This window comes from Aquila chrysaetos, chromosome Z (assembly GCF_900496995.4).
Source record: "Aquila chrysaetos chrysaetos chromosome Z, bAquChr1.4, whole genome shotgun sequence".
In the NCBI taxonomy this organism is placed as follows: domain Eukaryota; kingdom Metazoa; phylum Chordata; class Aves; order Accipitriformes; family Accipitridae; genus Aquila; species Aquila chrysaetos.
Window position 1 is genome coordinate 47,189,593 of NC_044030.1, and position 13,386 is coordinate 47,202,978.

At 40.2% G+C, this 13,386-nt stretch overlaps 1 protein-coding gene across 5 annotated transcripts in view; it reads right to left on the minus strand.

Moving 5' to 3' along the window:
• Positions 1-329: 329 nt before the first annotated feature.
• The window catches only part of CEMIP2 (cell migration inducing hyaluronidase 2), a 53,333-nt gene continuing 40,276 nt past the window's right edge, over positions 330-13,386 (minus strand). For all 5 annotated transcript variants that reach the window (XM_030004487.2, XM_030004488.2, XM_030004486.2 and 2 more), the window contains 10 exons: positions 13,119-13,274; positions 10,840-11,017; positions 10,144-10,359; positions 9,225-9,433; positions 8,520-8,705; positions 6,244-6,463; positions 5,538-5,636; positions 4,209-4,357; positions 3,351-3,457; positions 330-2,591 (listed from right to left, as the gene is read on the minus strand). In XM_030004487.2, the coding sequence (XP_029860347.1) occupies positions 2,395-2,591; positions 3,351-3,457; positions 4,209-4,357; positions 5,538-5,636; positions 6,244-6,463; positions 8,520-8,705; positions 9,225-9,433; positions 10,144-10,359; positions 10,840-11,017; positions 13,119-13,274 (1,717 nt within the window). In that variant the 3' untranslated portion in view covers positions 330-2,394. The remainder of the gene's footprint in view (positions 2,592-3,350; positions 3,458-4,208; positions 4,358-5,537; positions 5,637-6,243; positions 6,464-8,519; positions 8,706-9,224; positions 9,434-10,143; positions 10,360-10,839; positions 11,018-13,118; positions 13,275-13,386) is intronic.

Sequence of the window (13,386 nt, forward strand, 5' to 3'; positions counted from 1 at the left end):
TCTATCTTCTTTACTCCCCCACCAAGTAGTTACAGACATGGGTAAGATGCCCCTGAGTAAGTAACACCACTGCACTGGCCCCCACCAAGCTGAAATGACTCTACACTCAGCAGCTCAGACAGACTTTAAGATGACAGACGTTGGAGACAGGCTCATAACTTCAGTCACCATTAGTGGCTCCTTTCCTTTCCTAGCCTGTCTCTGAATGGAGGGTAGGATATGCTCCATGAACTTCACAAGTCTATTGGTGTTTGAAATAAAATAGTTTCTAGTATTCACATAACACACATTACAAAATTACTCGATACAAGAACAGAAGAGACCCAAGATTTTATTGCCTTGTCAGATGTAAAAATTTATTTATGCTATTTATCAAGTGTTTAAATTTACACAAAAGACAACACTTCAACTTCACATCCAATTGTCCATCAGTAAGCCCCACATCAGAATACCCTTTACACTTCCAAGTACAATTTTTACAAGATGGCTTAGAACAGCAGAAGCTCATAAATAATGGCCAACTTCACAACCCTGTAGGTCACTACCTCATCGGTATTTCTCTGCTGAGCATGACCCACAGAACAGAGGAAGTCTTAAAACCATTTTAATCCCCAAACACTATCACTACTGCACTCAGAGCATTTAAATCACATTGCCCTGCATTAGTAACACCAAACATCATAGCTAGTCTTAAAGATTTACCACATCTCCCCCTAACAAAATGCCTTTTTTTTTTTAACATTATAAGAGAACTGTGCATCAAAACAACTGCAAAACACACAATCATCCATTTGGCTTGGTTTTACAATAAAAATAACATCAGTTATCTATTTGTTAACTTCATCTCTTGTGTTGTGCTCCTTTCCCCTCCCACTTAGGAAACTACACTAGACCAGGCAGTTTAATTGTAGCACTGAGGTAGCATATTTATTTGAACAGAATAATAGGTCTGCTACTGTGCCGCCTCTCCTTTAAAGCACAAAAAAAAATCCCCACAGTTTTTCAACTTCTTTGGAGAAGACAGGCATATAGTTAATTTCCAACAGCCACTCCATTTTGAATTCAAAGCACAACGCATCTCTGAATGATAGACATATTATACCACCTAGAATGAATGAGAACATATACAAGAAGAAGGAACTATGTCAGTTTTATTAGAACTATGGTTACATTTTAGCTCTATGGCACCTATTGTTCCCTACTATGAAATGCATCTTTACAGTCTCTGAAATTTAATTTCAAAGACTAGGATCCTGAAAAAGGGCTGGTGTGCCTCAGTTCTTCTAAATTATTTTCACACTATCTGCAGAAAGTGTGCAAAAAATACTTACAACAAAACCAAAAGAAATCAAACAGGCCCAACATAAAATCAATAGGAACTAGCAACATGAGTATATTAAAAGAATCAAAGTTAAGGCAAAAGATATAACATGCCTGAATGAACTGACAGCACTTTCCATTCACTTAAAGCTGGGATAGCCTTAAGAAAAAAAAAAAAAAACAACCCAAAAAACCACTGCAACAGTAGAAGCCTAGTTTCATTACAGATTGAAAATAACTATCTCAGCTTTGCCTTTCTGGCTAAAAGCTTTAAAAGAAAAAGCTGAAATCAAGCTGTACACAAGACTGCAGCCTCAACACCCAGACTGTTAACTGAAGTAACTCTTACGGACACCTGTATATTTAGGGGTGAATAGTAAACAGTGACGCCAAAGAATGGTGGTAATTTTCTGCTCTGTATGCCATGCTGGTACACGTAGCCTTGTTAAACTCTGTTAGATGGTACACAATCCTTACCCAGCCCCGGGCTGGTTCTTTGAATCCCCTCTCTCCACCTTTCATACAGCAAAGCAAAAATTTTACTGCAGTTAAAACCGCTTGAGTCTGCTGCATGTGTAGGGAAACTGGTTTTTAACACATTAGAAAGCAGATTGAGAATGTAACTGAGCTGACTGCTAAATAAACCCTCAGGAAAACACCTAACAGCTGAGGGAAAATGCATAAGTTATGACCAATTCAAGCTGTTTATGGAGACTTTAATGTTAATCTTTCAAGTAATCCAAGATGCACTCCAACACCTGTTACCAAAAATTTAAGGCTTTTATGAACACCCTCTTACATACAAAAGGAGTATTAAACAGAAGGAACTTGTTTACAGTAAATACCAACATCTGAAAAATCTCTGAAACCTGTTTATACAAATACTAATAAATTCTTTAATATTTTGTACAACTAGAAGGTGCACAGATTGGCATTCAAGCAGTCAATGCTGGCAAACATCTGTCAGACAATAACATGATTTACTTGGATAACAATATAGTTTAAAATGCCATAAATTAAAAAATAAGTTAGTTCACATTTTTTTTGCCCCAGCTTTTATGTACATCTTAGTCTTTAATGAGATTGTGTAGCCTTCTTCAGAAGCTCGAGGTCTTTCCGTCGGCTTTTGATTGCTCTGGCACAGCCATACTCTTCCAGTTGTAAAGGGATATACTTTTCTATCTGAACAAGCCCATGCCCAGCAGGACCAGTAAACAGCTTAATCCAGGATGGCTTAAAGTTTCCTCTGAAGCCCAGAAAGGCCAGGCTTCCTGTGACAAAAACAGCTCAGTGTTACCGAACCAGCCAAGCCCCATCCAAGCACAACACAGGACTGGTTGGGAAGGGAATGGCACGCCTCTCTGAAATTCTCCCCCCAGATTATTCAGGACATTAATCCACTCTCAGCTTCACACGCACCTCGCAAGGAAATACTGATTTGCAACTTCTTTTTTCAATATTCGGTATTAAATACTCTAAAATCTTAATTTGAGAACGCAGCTATTGGGACAGTTACAAAACCTGCTTTCTCAGACAGAACTCGTGCCAAAGCCCTGAACAGACTACAGCTACCCCACGTGGACTATAAAGTGATCATCCCTCAAAATAGTGACAGCTTCTCATCTCTACCTTCAAATTTGGTTAGAACAAGAAATAGTAGCCTTACACAGGACATTGTTTAAAAATAGATTCACTGGGTAAGGCACAAAATACAGGCTTTGGGAAAAAAGCCTGGGGCTCTTTTTCTGTAATCCACAAGCACAAAGAACTGCTAGTCACTTCTCTGCTTGCAACAAGCTTCACACAGCGCCCTTTGGGGCAACAGGAAGGGTTTTCTGCCCCATCTGCTGAAGGGCTGCCTACCCCCCCTTTCAGCAAGGGCTGAAATGCAGCAGCTCACACCAGTGCAAACTGGCAACCATCCTCCACCAGCTGCATCCTTTTCACACACCCCGTGAGAAACCCATCATGCTAACATAAACACACAGACCAAGGCAGTGTCAAAGAAATGTGGAATTTTTTGCACCAACCGTTGCTCTGAAGATAAGGTGGTTTGGCTGTCCCCAGGGACATTAAGGCTTCTGATAAATTATTAGGAATTGCTACATCACCTCTTGTGCTCAGTAGAACAATAGACCTGCAGCAGAAATGGTGCAGAGACAGCAGCTGTTATAAACACAAAGTTTTCTTAATATTCTGCTACATGCTTTTTCAGCTAGTTGGCCTCACAGTCCACTTGCTTAAGAGTACTCTTGCCATGTCATTTCATGACATGGAAGCAGTTAACCCTCTCTGAAAGCAGTACCTGGAAAAGCATCCACCTAGAATTTTTCTTTTAAATTTTTTTAATTTTAACTTCAAAATCATTGGAAAGTGTTATTTAAATATAGTTTATTATTTTGTATCAAAAAATCAAGTTTAGATATTGATCCAAAATTATAATATTAGAATGCTGATTTTTCTAACAGTAACTTTTAATCTTTCATTAATGATAAGCAATTTTCTCCCTAGATAGGGGGAAGAACAGTATGGTACCTTGTCACATAGTTCTCGTCAGTGTCCTTAAGTGACCATATTAAACAAAAAGTTATTCTTGTTTTAAGCAAAGAAGTGTTATTACATGAAGTTTAGTTAAAAAAAAGTATCTTTTTGAGGTGAAAGACAGGCAACAGTGGAAAATTTTAAGTGTTCAAAATTTGAGTTGCTTTGTTTTCTCAAATAAGGCTAAATTGTCTGTTAAAATGCTCCTATGTTTCTCCTTTCCCCTCAACTTAGATATATGTTTTGCTCAGTTTCAGTGCTGATGTATAGGTACCGTTTAAATCCTTGTTAGAGAGCAGAGCTACAGCTCACACGACATACTGGAAATAAATGGTCATTACACGTACCTTTGTGGAATTCCAGATGTTAAATACCCATCTACATGCTTAATGTCTACTCCAGAAAATGATCTGCTTCCCGACACTGTGCCGATGCAGGCATCAACTACAACAATAAGTATACCATTATCCTTGAAGGAAAACGTAGTGCCATTGACCTACATGGGAGCAGAAAAAGAGAAAAGAACTTTTTCTTTCTTTCTTAAAGTTAGTATGGATCCAACAGCGATTCTACTCCACTCGGTGTTAATCTTCACCTAGTTTAGACACAGTGGTGTACTAATTTCCTTACAAATACTTGCTTCTCCCTAGCATCTTTTTATTTTCTGCCTTAAGGGGAGGCATTCAGTGGGACTTCTGAAATTGCATGGGAGCCTCCAGTCCCTGGCTTCTACAGGGAGATCATACATTTCAGGTGACTTACTACCTCATTGCTCCTGCTTTGGGAAGCTAAAACACAGATACTGAACCACCTGCACTTTTTGGCAATAGTACAGTTATTCTGTCTCTGCAGCAGCCCAGTTCCAGTCCAGTTTCTTCCTGCAGAGCACTCTTACTGCTTTTGATAAGGCACACACATTCCCATAGAAGTCTGCAGCTGCTAGGTTACACTGCTCTTGTACCATTTGTTCAAATAACTCAACAGTTTTATTATTTCAACCAAGCTAACGCACTGACGTTGCTGAATGTAAGCCACATGCAGACTTTAAGCTTTGTGGTATGAGGTTGTCTGCAAATGCTATTTCAGCAGCATGTGCAAGTCTCCTTCAGCATCCGAACAGAAAAGTTGAAGTAAACTACTTTTTATACAGTATCACATCACTAGGCTTATCAGGCCTGCATCAGAACAAATACAGAAATCTCTATGGATTCTTAAGTAATTGCTATTTTAAAGGAGTTTAGCAAAGCTTAATGGCTTGAATAACTCACCCCATTAACTCACCAATCTGTTAGCATAAAACCAGTTTTAACAACATGGATTTAACTAACAGGTTGTTTGATTGGGGTTTTTCTTGGTTTTTTGCCTTTTTTTTTTTTTTTTCCTCCAAAAGCAGCCATCAGTAAATGTATATTCATCCAGATCTGAAGATTTCACACTCTCCCTTACTAGTACAATTTTCTCTCCAGAAGGGAGGGATTTGAAAACAAAATGGAGCTTTGAAGCCTCATTTTCTGTGGTTAAAACATCAGCTTTTTGACTGTTTGGTTTTTAAACTATAAACCAACACTTTTCATTCAAGTAAAGAAAAGTGAGGTCAGCATTGTATAAAGTTGTATAACTGGTGTAATACAAACTGCTAAAGAGAAAGATAGAAGAAAACCCTAAAGAATACTTACAGAAATAAATGCTTGCTGACCTCTGCTTAACTCTTTTTCACCAGTTGAATTAATCTGCACAAGGAGGTAGTTTTTGTGAGGATCGCTGGTGAATACCATCTGGATATCAAATGAAACATGTTAAATACACATATCCATGCATCTTAAACAGTTTATCATGCAGTCAATTTACAAGAGATCGCCCGTGCTCCAAAGCAAATGCATCCATTTGTCAGTGGCATTATTTATGGTACTAGCAATGCCAATAAATATCATGAAATATATTCCTTTTATTTTCTTCCTTGCTTTCAGAATTTTTCTCAGCTTGTATAGCTAAAATGGATAATGCAATTTCAAGTTCATGCTAATAAGCAAAGACCCAAAAAAGAAGAGAGAAGTTTGGACAATAGCATATAGATCTCTGCAGCAAAGTGATCCTACATGGAGTACAGATAATACTGTAGCAGAAGACATCAGATCTAGCTATGTCCCTTTTCTGTAGCACTCACGAGTGAGAGGTGAAGCAGTATTTTTCAAAGAACAAAAACTGAAACCTTTGTGCTACAAGGTACTCCCTGCCTTCTAGCGTACAGGAGATGAACAATGTGACCGTCACAAACTGGTAGGTGCAGCATTCTGGACAGAAAGACTGAAATTCTGCCTTAAAGCTAGGAGACAGCAACCCCGAGTATACAGTTCATGAAAGTTTTTGCTTATTTTATTTTACCTGAGTTGTGCCGCATTTTGTACATGGTACAGTAGTTTTTACTGGCATCTGCTTTATGACGGTTGGTCCTTGGTAGTACTTTGGGTAAGCTTTTGCCATGCAGTTACTGATGCCTTTTGCTGAATCTTTGGTCACAATCTTGATCCTTTCACATCCCTGAGATGAGCAGTAACTGTGACCATCCCTATTATATTTGGCTTGAAGAAATAAAAACAGTAATCTACACAAAAGGGGGGGAAAAGAATCTAGATCAATTGCTGGAAAGATAGATATTTATGTTAAACCTTAAAAACAGCTGTATTTCATGATTTTCAGAAGCAGAGAAACTACAGTATTCACTTCTGCACCATTGTTCAAACTTTTTCAAAATATTTAGTTTACTAGAGTTAGGAAGTATCTACTAGCATATCTGAAATTCCCAACAATTAAAGGGGACATCATTATGAATGCATATGCTTTGAAAAGAAGAGCCACTCCTCAAATCAGCGGCTTGCAGGAAACAAAAACCAAACTGCAGAGCATAAATGTTTTCTTTGATCACAGATCTTTGCAGATACCCAGCAGTAACTGATATTCAGCTTCAGCCACCAGCACGGGGCACTGCAATTGCACTGTTGCAAATGCCTGGAAATGCAGTTTAGGGGGTAGTGGTCATTAATGTTCACAGCACACAGAGATTAGTAACTCTTCTGTTATATATTTGACTGTTATCACTGTAGCTCTTAGACAAAAGAAACATAAATGTCTTTTCAAAAGCTACATTCACCTGCAGACATTATTACAGACAAAGTAGCTGTTAAGGGAACAATATAAGTAAGAGAAAAAACTATAAATTAAAGATCAACAGTTGCAGTACACACAAGTGATGTATGTAGGACTTGTTTTACTCAAAGTTGACCGCATCTTAAACCTCTCAGAACTATCTCAGTGGCCTCTGTCAGAAGTACTTTTGAAAGAAAGAAAGACTAGGTCTTTTAAGTACTTTCAAGAAGGCTGAAAACAGATTAGGATTTTCAGAAATACATTCTTAAAATGTTCTTGGAACAGACAACTTCTTGGAAATTTCTAGGATTTTCAGTTTAACATTTCAGTTAAATTTCAGTTTAAATTTTATTTGAGGACTTAGAGGTTACTTCCTGCAAGCTTGCGGATGACACCAAGTTGGGAGGGAGGGTTGATCTGCTCAAGGGTAGGAAGGCCTTACAGAGGGATCTGGACAGGCTGGATCGATGGGCCGAGGCCAATTGTATGAGGTTCAACACAGTCAAGTGTCCTGCACTTGGGTCACAACAACCCCATGCAACGCTACAGGCTTGGGGAAGAGTGGCTGGAAAGCTGCCTGGCAGAAAAAGACATGGTGGTATTTGTCAACAGCTGGCTGAACATGAGCCACCAGAGTGCCCAGGTGGCCAAGAAGGCCAATAGCATCCTGGCCTGTATCAGAAACAGTGTGGCCAGCAGGAGCAGGGCAGTGATCGTCACCCTGTACTCGGCACTGGTGAGGCCGCACCTCGAGTGCTGTGTTCAGTTTTGGGCCCCTCACTACAGGAAAGACATTGAGGTGCTGGAGCGTGTTCAGAGAAGGGCAACCGAGCTGGTGAGGGGCCTGGAGCACAAGTCTGATGAGGAGCGGCTGAGGGAACTGGGGCTGTTCAGTCTGGAAAAGAGGAGGCTGAGGGGAGACCTTATTGCTCTCTACAGCTACCTGAAAGGAGGTTGTAGTAACATGGGTACTGGTCTCTTCTATCAAGTAACTAGTGATAGGATGAGAGGAAATGGCCTCAGGTTGTGCCAGGGGGGTTTAGATTGGATATTGGGAAAAATTTCTTTACTGAGAGGGTTGTCAGGCATTGGAACAGGCTGTCCAGGGAAGTGGTGGTGTCACCATCCCTGGAAGTGTTCAAAAAACACATAGACAAGGCACTTCTGGACATGGTTTAGTGGGCATGGTGGTGTTGGGTTGATGGTTGGACTTGATGATCTTAAAGGCTTTTTCCAACCTAAACAATTCTATGATTCTGTACCACATTTTCCCCAGGCATGGGGTAGGAAATATCTGTTGCAACTGTGATGCTCTTGGAAAAGTATTTCAATGACAACCACTGTATTTTGGAGATTCAAAGTCACACAAAGTATTCTTTCAAATAGGCTTTGGGCTCCTTCACAACAGATTTCCTCTTATGTAGGTGTCTCAATCAGTTGCTTTTAACACTATCGAACTGGACATTTTAAGATTAAACAACATATTCCAATAGGGTCAAGTTACAAGGAGTTACCCGGTACTGTTGTCGAAGTAGAACTTCTTGTCTGATCGATTCTTTTCGAGCTCCATCATTGAAGATACAGGCACGTAGCGCTCTACCTTGCTGGACAGAGCAGATGACCGCCTTTGAAAGGTTTCCAGTACTATAGCAAAATCTGTATTCGGTTGATAACAAAGACCAACACGAATCCAGTCATTCCTGAAAAAAAACATAAAGTGTATGATTTGCTGTAGGAACAGTTTAGATGACAATACACAGCAAACAGATCACTCAAAAAACAACAGGAACACAAAAAGCTCCCAAACCCTCAACCAGAAGATCTTTCTTCCCTTCACAGAGTGTTTCATTAAATGTTACAGTAACTTTGATACTCTCAGGATATGTTTGATTTTATACTTTAGACATTTACTAAGTTTATCCAACAACAAAATCAAGTACGCTGAACTACTCAACTCCAATTCTGCTCAACTTCACTACTTGCAAATTTTCTTCTCTGAAGGATTTTCCTTAAAGACGCTACTGGACACAAGCTTACTTTAGGTGCAGGTCTATTGCTTAATCTCTTGTTTTTCCTACTTTATTATTTGTAATTATGAAAAAAAACCAACCCAAGATCTCATCTTACTGATGGCTGCAAACTCTCATGCATGCTAATTCTGCAGGACATTACTTCAGTATTGCCTTATGGATCAATGACATCAAAGAAAGTAAACATACTTGTTGAAGTTAATGAGATAAAGGTAGGTGACATTTGGAGCTTTTCCATTCCAATGTATTGTGTAGCCCTTTTGGAGCATCACTACCGGCTGGTATTGTTGAAAGACAGCTCTCTGATTAATACCTCGAAGAACCATGGCATTGGCTGGGTACTCATCTCGTACAATAGTCATGGAAAGATTCTGTCCATTCCAGGTTTGGACATAAACCTATATGATATTAAGGAGGACGAAAAGGAAGAAGAAAGATTTGGACAATGTACAAAAGGAAATGAAATAGTGAAGAATAATCACTACATTATTAGCGAAAACACTGCAACTTCATGTTCTGAGTTAAGCAATACACAAGTATCTCCTGAAGAGGAGCCCTATTTGAGAAACTTATTGTAGATTTTGCCCATTTTACAGACAAAAAAAGGGGAGGGAGGGGAAAAAAAAATATATATAGAATCAGCTATGGTACTTGGCCAAACTCATTTTGAACAGGAACCAGAATGGGAATCAGACCTGTATGAGACTTGTATTCAGGAGTTGGTATTTAACATCTCCACTGAAAAAAAACCAAAGCGCCTCTTAAAACCCACTCTGTGAAAAAAAGACAGAGAGCACTCCAGAGGAAGAAAACATCTCCAACACAAAAATGTTCTAGCAGGTAGGGCTGCAACATGGAACTCCTGGCATGCATACACATTTGGTTTTACCCTGCAGCACCTAATACTGTACTCCCAGTGTGTGTGCTGAAGGGAACACAATATACACAACTGGCTGAAAAGTGGAATATGCATAGAACTATTTTTTAAAATGTCAAAGAATTTTTAAATCCAAAGATAGGTAACTTTGTAGTTCTTACACTCCCCCTGCCCTCATAAATTGTTCATATTATAGATTTGCCCCAAACAGAAAGCTACAAGAGTACTAGCCTGCGCATAGGTCCCACTGCAAACCACTCCACTCCATTCTGTAACATTAATGCATTTGGGGTGTTGAATCAAGTAATTATCCATTCTGCCCACGTAGGTATCCTTGTAGTCAGTTACTGAACCATCCAGATCATGGAATATTGAGTTCTTGTCACCATCCAGATCCCCTTCATCAAACCAGGGACCAGGTTTTCCAAAGAAGGCCTTCAAAGAAACCTGGCAACAACAATTAAAATATTTATTTTTTTTCCCCAGGCAAAGCACAGACTAACACTTGCACACCTGCAGAAACACAGGAATTTAACAAAGTTGATTAAAAAACTTATGGCAAGGATTGTGAAATCTTGCAAAAGAGACATTGTGATTTTTAGTAATCGGCTGAGGCCAGCTCTTGCTTCTGAACAGCAACTGAAAATTCATTACTAAAGATATACTGAACCTTATAAAAATCTCCTTTCAGCTTTACCATTAGCCATGAAATAGATCATTATTGCAATATATCCTACATCTCCTTTGGTATTTTTTTTTGCTTGGGAGACAAAGGATAGACCTTGGGTGACTTCCAACCAAGACAGAAACTCTGAAATAGGGATGTGTGGAAAAGATGACCTAGGGCTCTTGGATGTTTATTTTAAATACAGCAAGAAGAAAATAAAGGCATTTGCAAGAATAACAGAAAACTTGTAATAAACTTACATTTGGACCAAACTTCACAAGAGAAATGTTGTTTTTTGGTGTCATCTGCCATGGATTTTTCATCAAGAATCCAACTGCACTGGTAAATCTGTCTGGAGTTGGCACAAAGTTTTTGAAGGTGCACTTGGTAAGGTGAATTGGTCCATCATAAATTTGAAAGCCTCTGATTGGAAATGTCCTGTTAATGCAAGCAAATATTTGTAGCATCCTGTAACAAAACCCATGATAAGCCTGAATCTGTGTCATAAATACATCTTCTCTCAGAGGAATCACGAAAGCAACATTAAGAGAATGACTTGCACGTTAGATCCTAGTAAAGGAAATCTTGTTTCTGCACTTATCGAATAAGTCAAAAAATCCCTCACTCTTCTGAGTTTTCCTGTTAGAACTTTCCTATTTCACTGTTCATTTGCAAATGTGCCCCGTTCCCAATATGAGAAATACAACAGGAGAATAATACCACTTGCTCTTTGATTGATCATGGCAACTGGAAGAAATGCCTGTAGACTGGAGGAAAGCAAATGTCACTTCAAGAAGGAACCTCAAGCCTCAGATTGATCTCCTGGAAGGTGATGGAGCAGCTAATCCTGAAAATCATTTCAAGGCACATGAAGAACAAGAAAGTCATCAGGAGTAATCAGCATGGATTCACCAAGGAGCAGTCAAGTTTGACCAACTTGATAAACTTCTGTGATGAAACAACTGGCCTGGTAGCTGAGGGAACAGTGAACATGGTCTCTCTAAACTTCAGTAAGGCTTTTGACACTGTCCCCCGTAGGATCCTCATGAAGTATGGGTTGGATAAAAGGACAGTGAGGTGGACTGAAAAGTAGCTGAATGGCTGGGCCCAGTCTTGTTCAACATCCTTATTAGTGAGCTGGACGATGGGTCTGAGTATACTCTCATCAAGTTTGCAGAGGGCATAAAACTGCAAGGAATAGCTGATATACCAAAGGGTCATGCTGCCATCCAGATAGACGTCAACAGGCTGGAGAAATGGGCAGATGGGAACCTCATGAAGTTCAACATGGGGGACTGCAAAGTCACGCACCTAGGGAGGAACAACCCTAAGTGCCAGTGAAAAGGACATATGGGTCCTGGTGGAAACCAAGTTGACCATAAGCCAACAATGTGCCCTTGCCGCAGAGAGGCAAATGGTATCGTGGGCTGCACTGGGAGAAGTGATGCCAACAGATCGAGGTGTATTCATCCCATGTATTCAGCACCCGTGAAGCCACACCTAGAGTGCTTGTCCCCAGTACAAGACAGACATGAAGCTACTGGATAGAGTCCAATGAAGGGCCACAGAGATGACTGAGTGACTGGACCACCTCCCATAGGAGGAAACATTGGGAGACCTCAGACTGTTCAGCCTAGAGCAGAGAAGGCTCAGGCAGGAATCTCATCAATGTACAGGGATCTCTGAAGGGAGGGTGCAAAGATGGAGCCAGGCGGTTTCCAGCTGTGCGCAATGACAGGACCAGAGGCGGTGGGCACAAGTTGAAAAAGAGGAGGTTCCTCCTGAACGTAAGGAGAAACCTTTTCACTGTGAAGGTGACTGAGCACTGGGACAGGTTACCCAGGGACGTTGTGGAGTCTCCATCCTTGGAGATATTCTAAAGCTGTCTGAACATAGTCCTGCACAACCAGCTTTAGGTGGCCCTGCTTGAGCAGGGGAGTTGGACAAGATGACCTCCAGAGGTCCCTTCCAACTTCAACTGTTCTGTGATTCTGCTCAACTAGACTGAATACCTCATATATCACTGCCACATTAACTTTTTCCCTCTAAATGGCTAAGCAGCAAAAAACCAGGGTGGCTTAGACCTACCTCACCCTTCTTTCCTATTCTGTGGCAAGACTAGGACTTGGCACTATGTTAAACTAGCATCACAGCAAGCCAGAGAGAAAAGAAAAGGATCATGGTCATAGATTGGGATTTGTCACAGACTCTAGTCTCTAGTCCTAAACTGACCCCTCAAATCCTTCACCTGAAAGCTTTTTCTTTTTCCTTCAGGCCCAAATGTTGTTTAAGACTAAGGTTTCATTAAAGTAGGATAACTTAAACCTCTACAGAAAAGTGGCCTGTGGTAGCATCAGATGAAAACTGATGCACCAAAAGGTGAGTGACACAGCTTCACACACAGTGTTAAAAAGAAAAAGGGTATCACCTTCAATAGAGTCCTAATCTCTCACAGCTCAAGCAAGAAGAGCGTTTACATCTGATACAGAGAACGTTTTTCTTGTATCATTTCTACTTGCTTCACTCACAACATACTTACCGATTTCTAGGCAGAGTACGCGCCTTGCTGTCTATTCCTCCAGTTCCCGCATATTTATTTTGGCCACCTGGAAACCCATAATTCTTGCTCTCACCTATGAACAGCGACTCAGATACTTCCTGGCTGGCACCTTCATCATTTGGGAAGCTCCCATCACTATCAAAGCAATGTCAGAGATAAGCTTTTAGCCAAGACTCTCCAGCAGATGAACACACCGAGGCATAGTCCTACTTTTACTTCTGTAACAGTCCTCCTAAAGCAGAGCAGT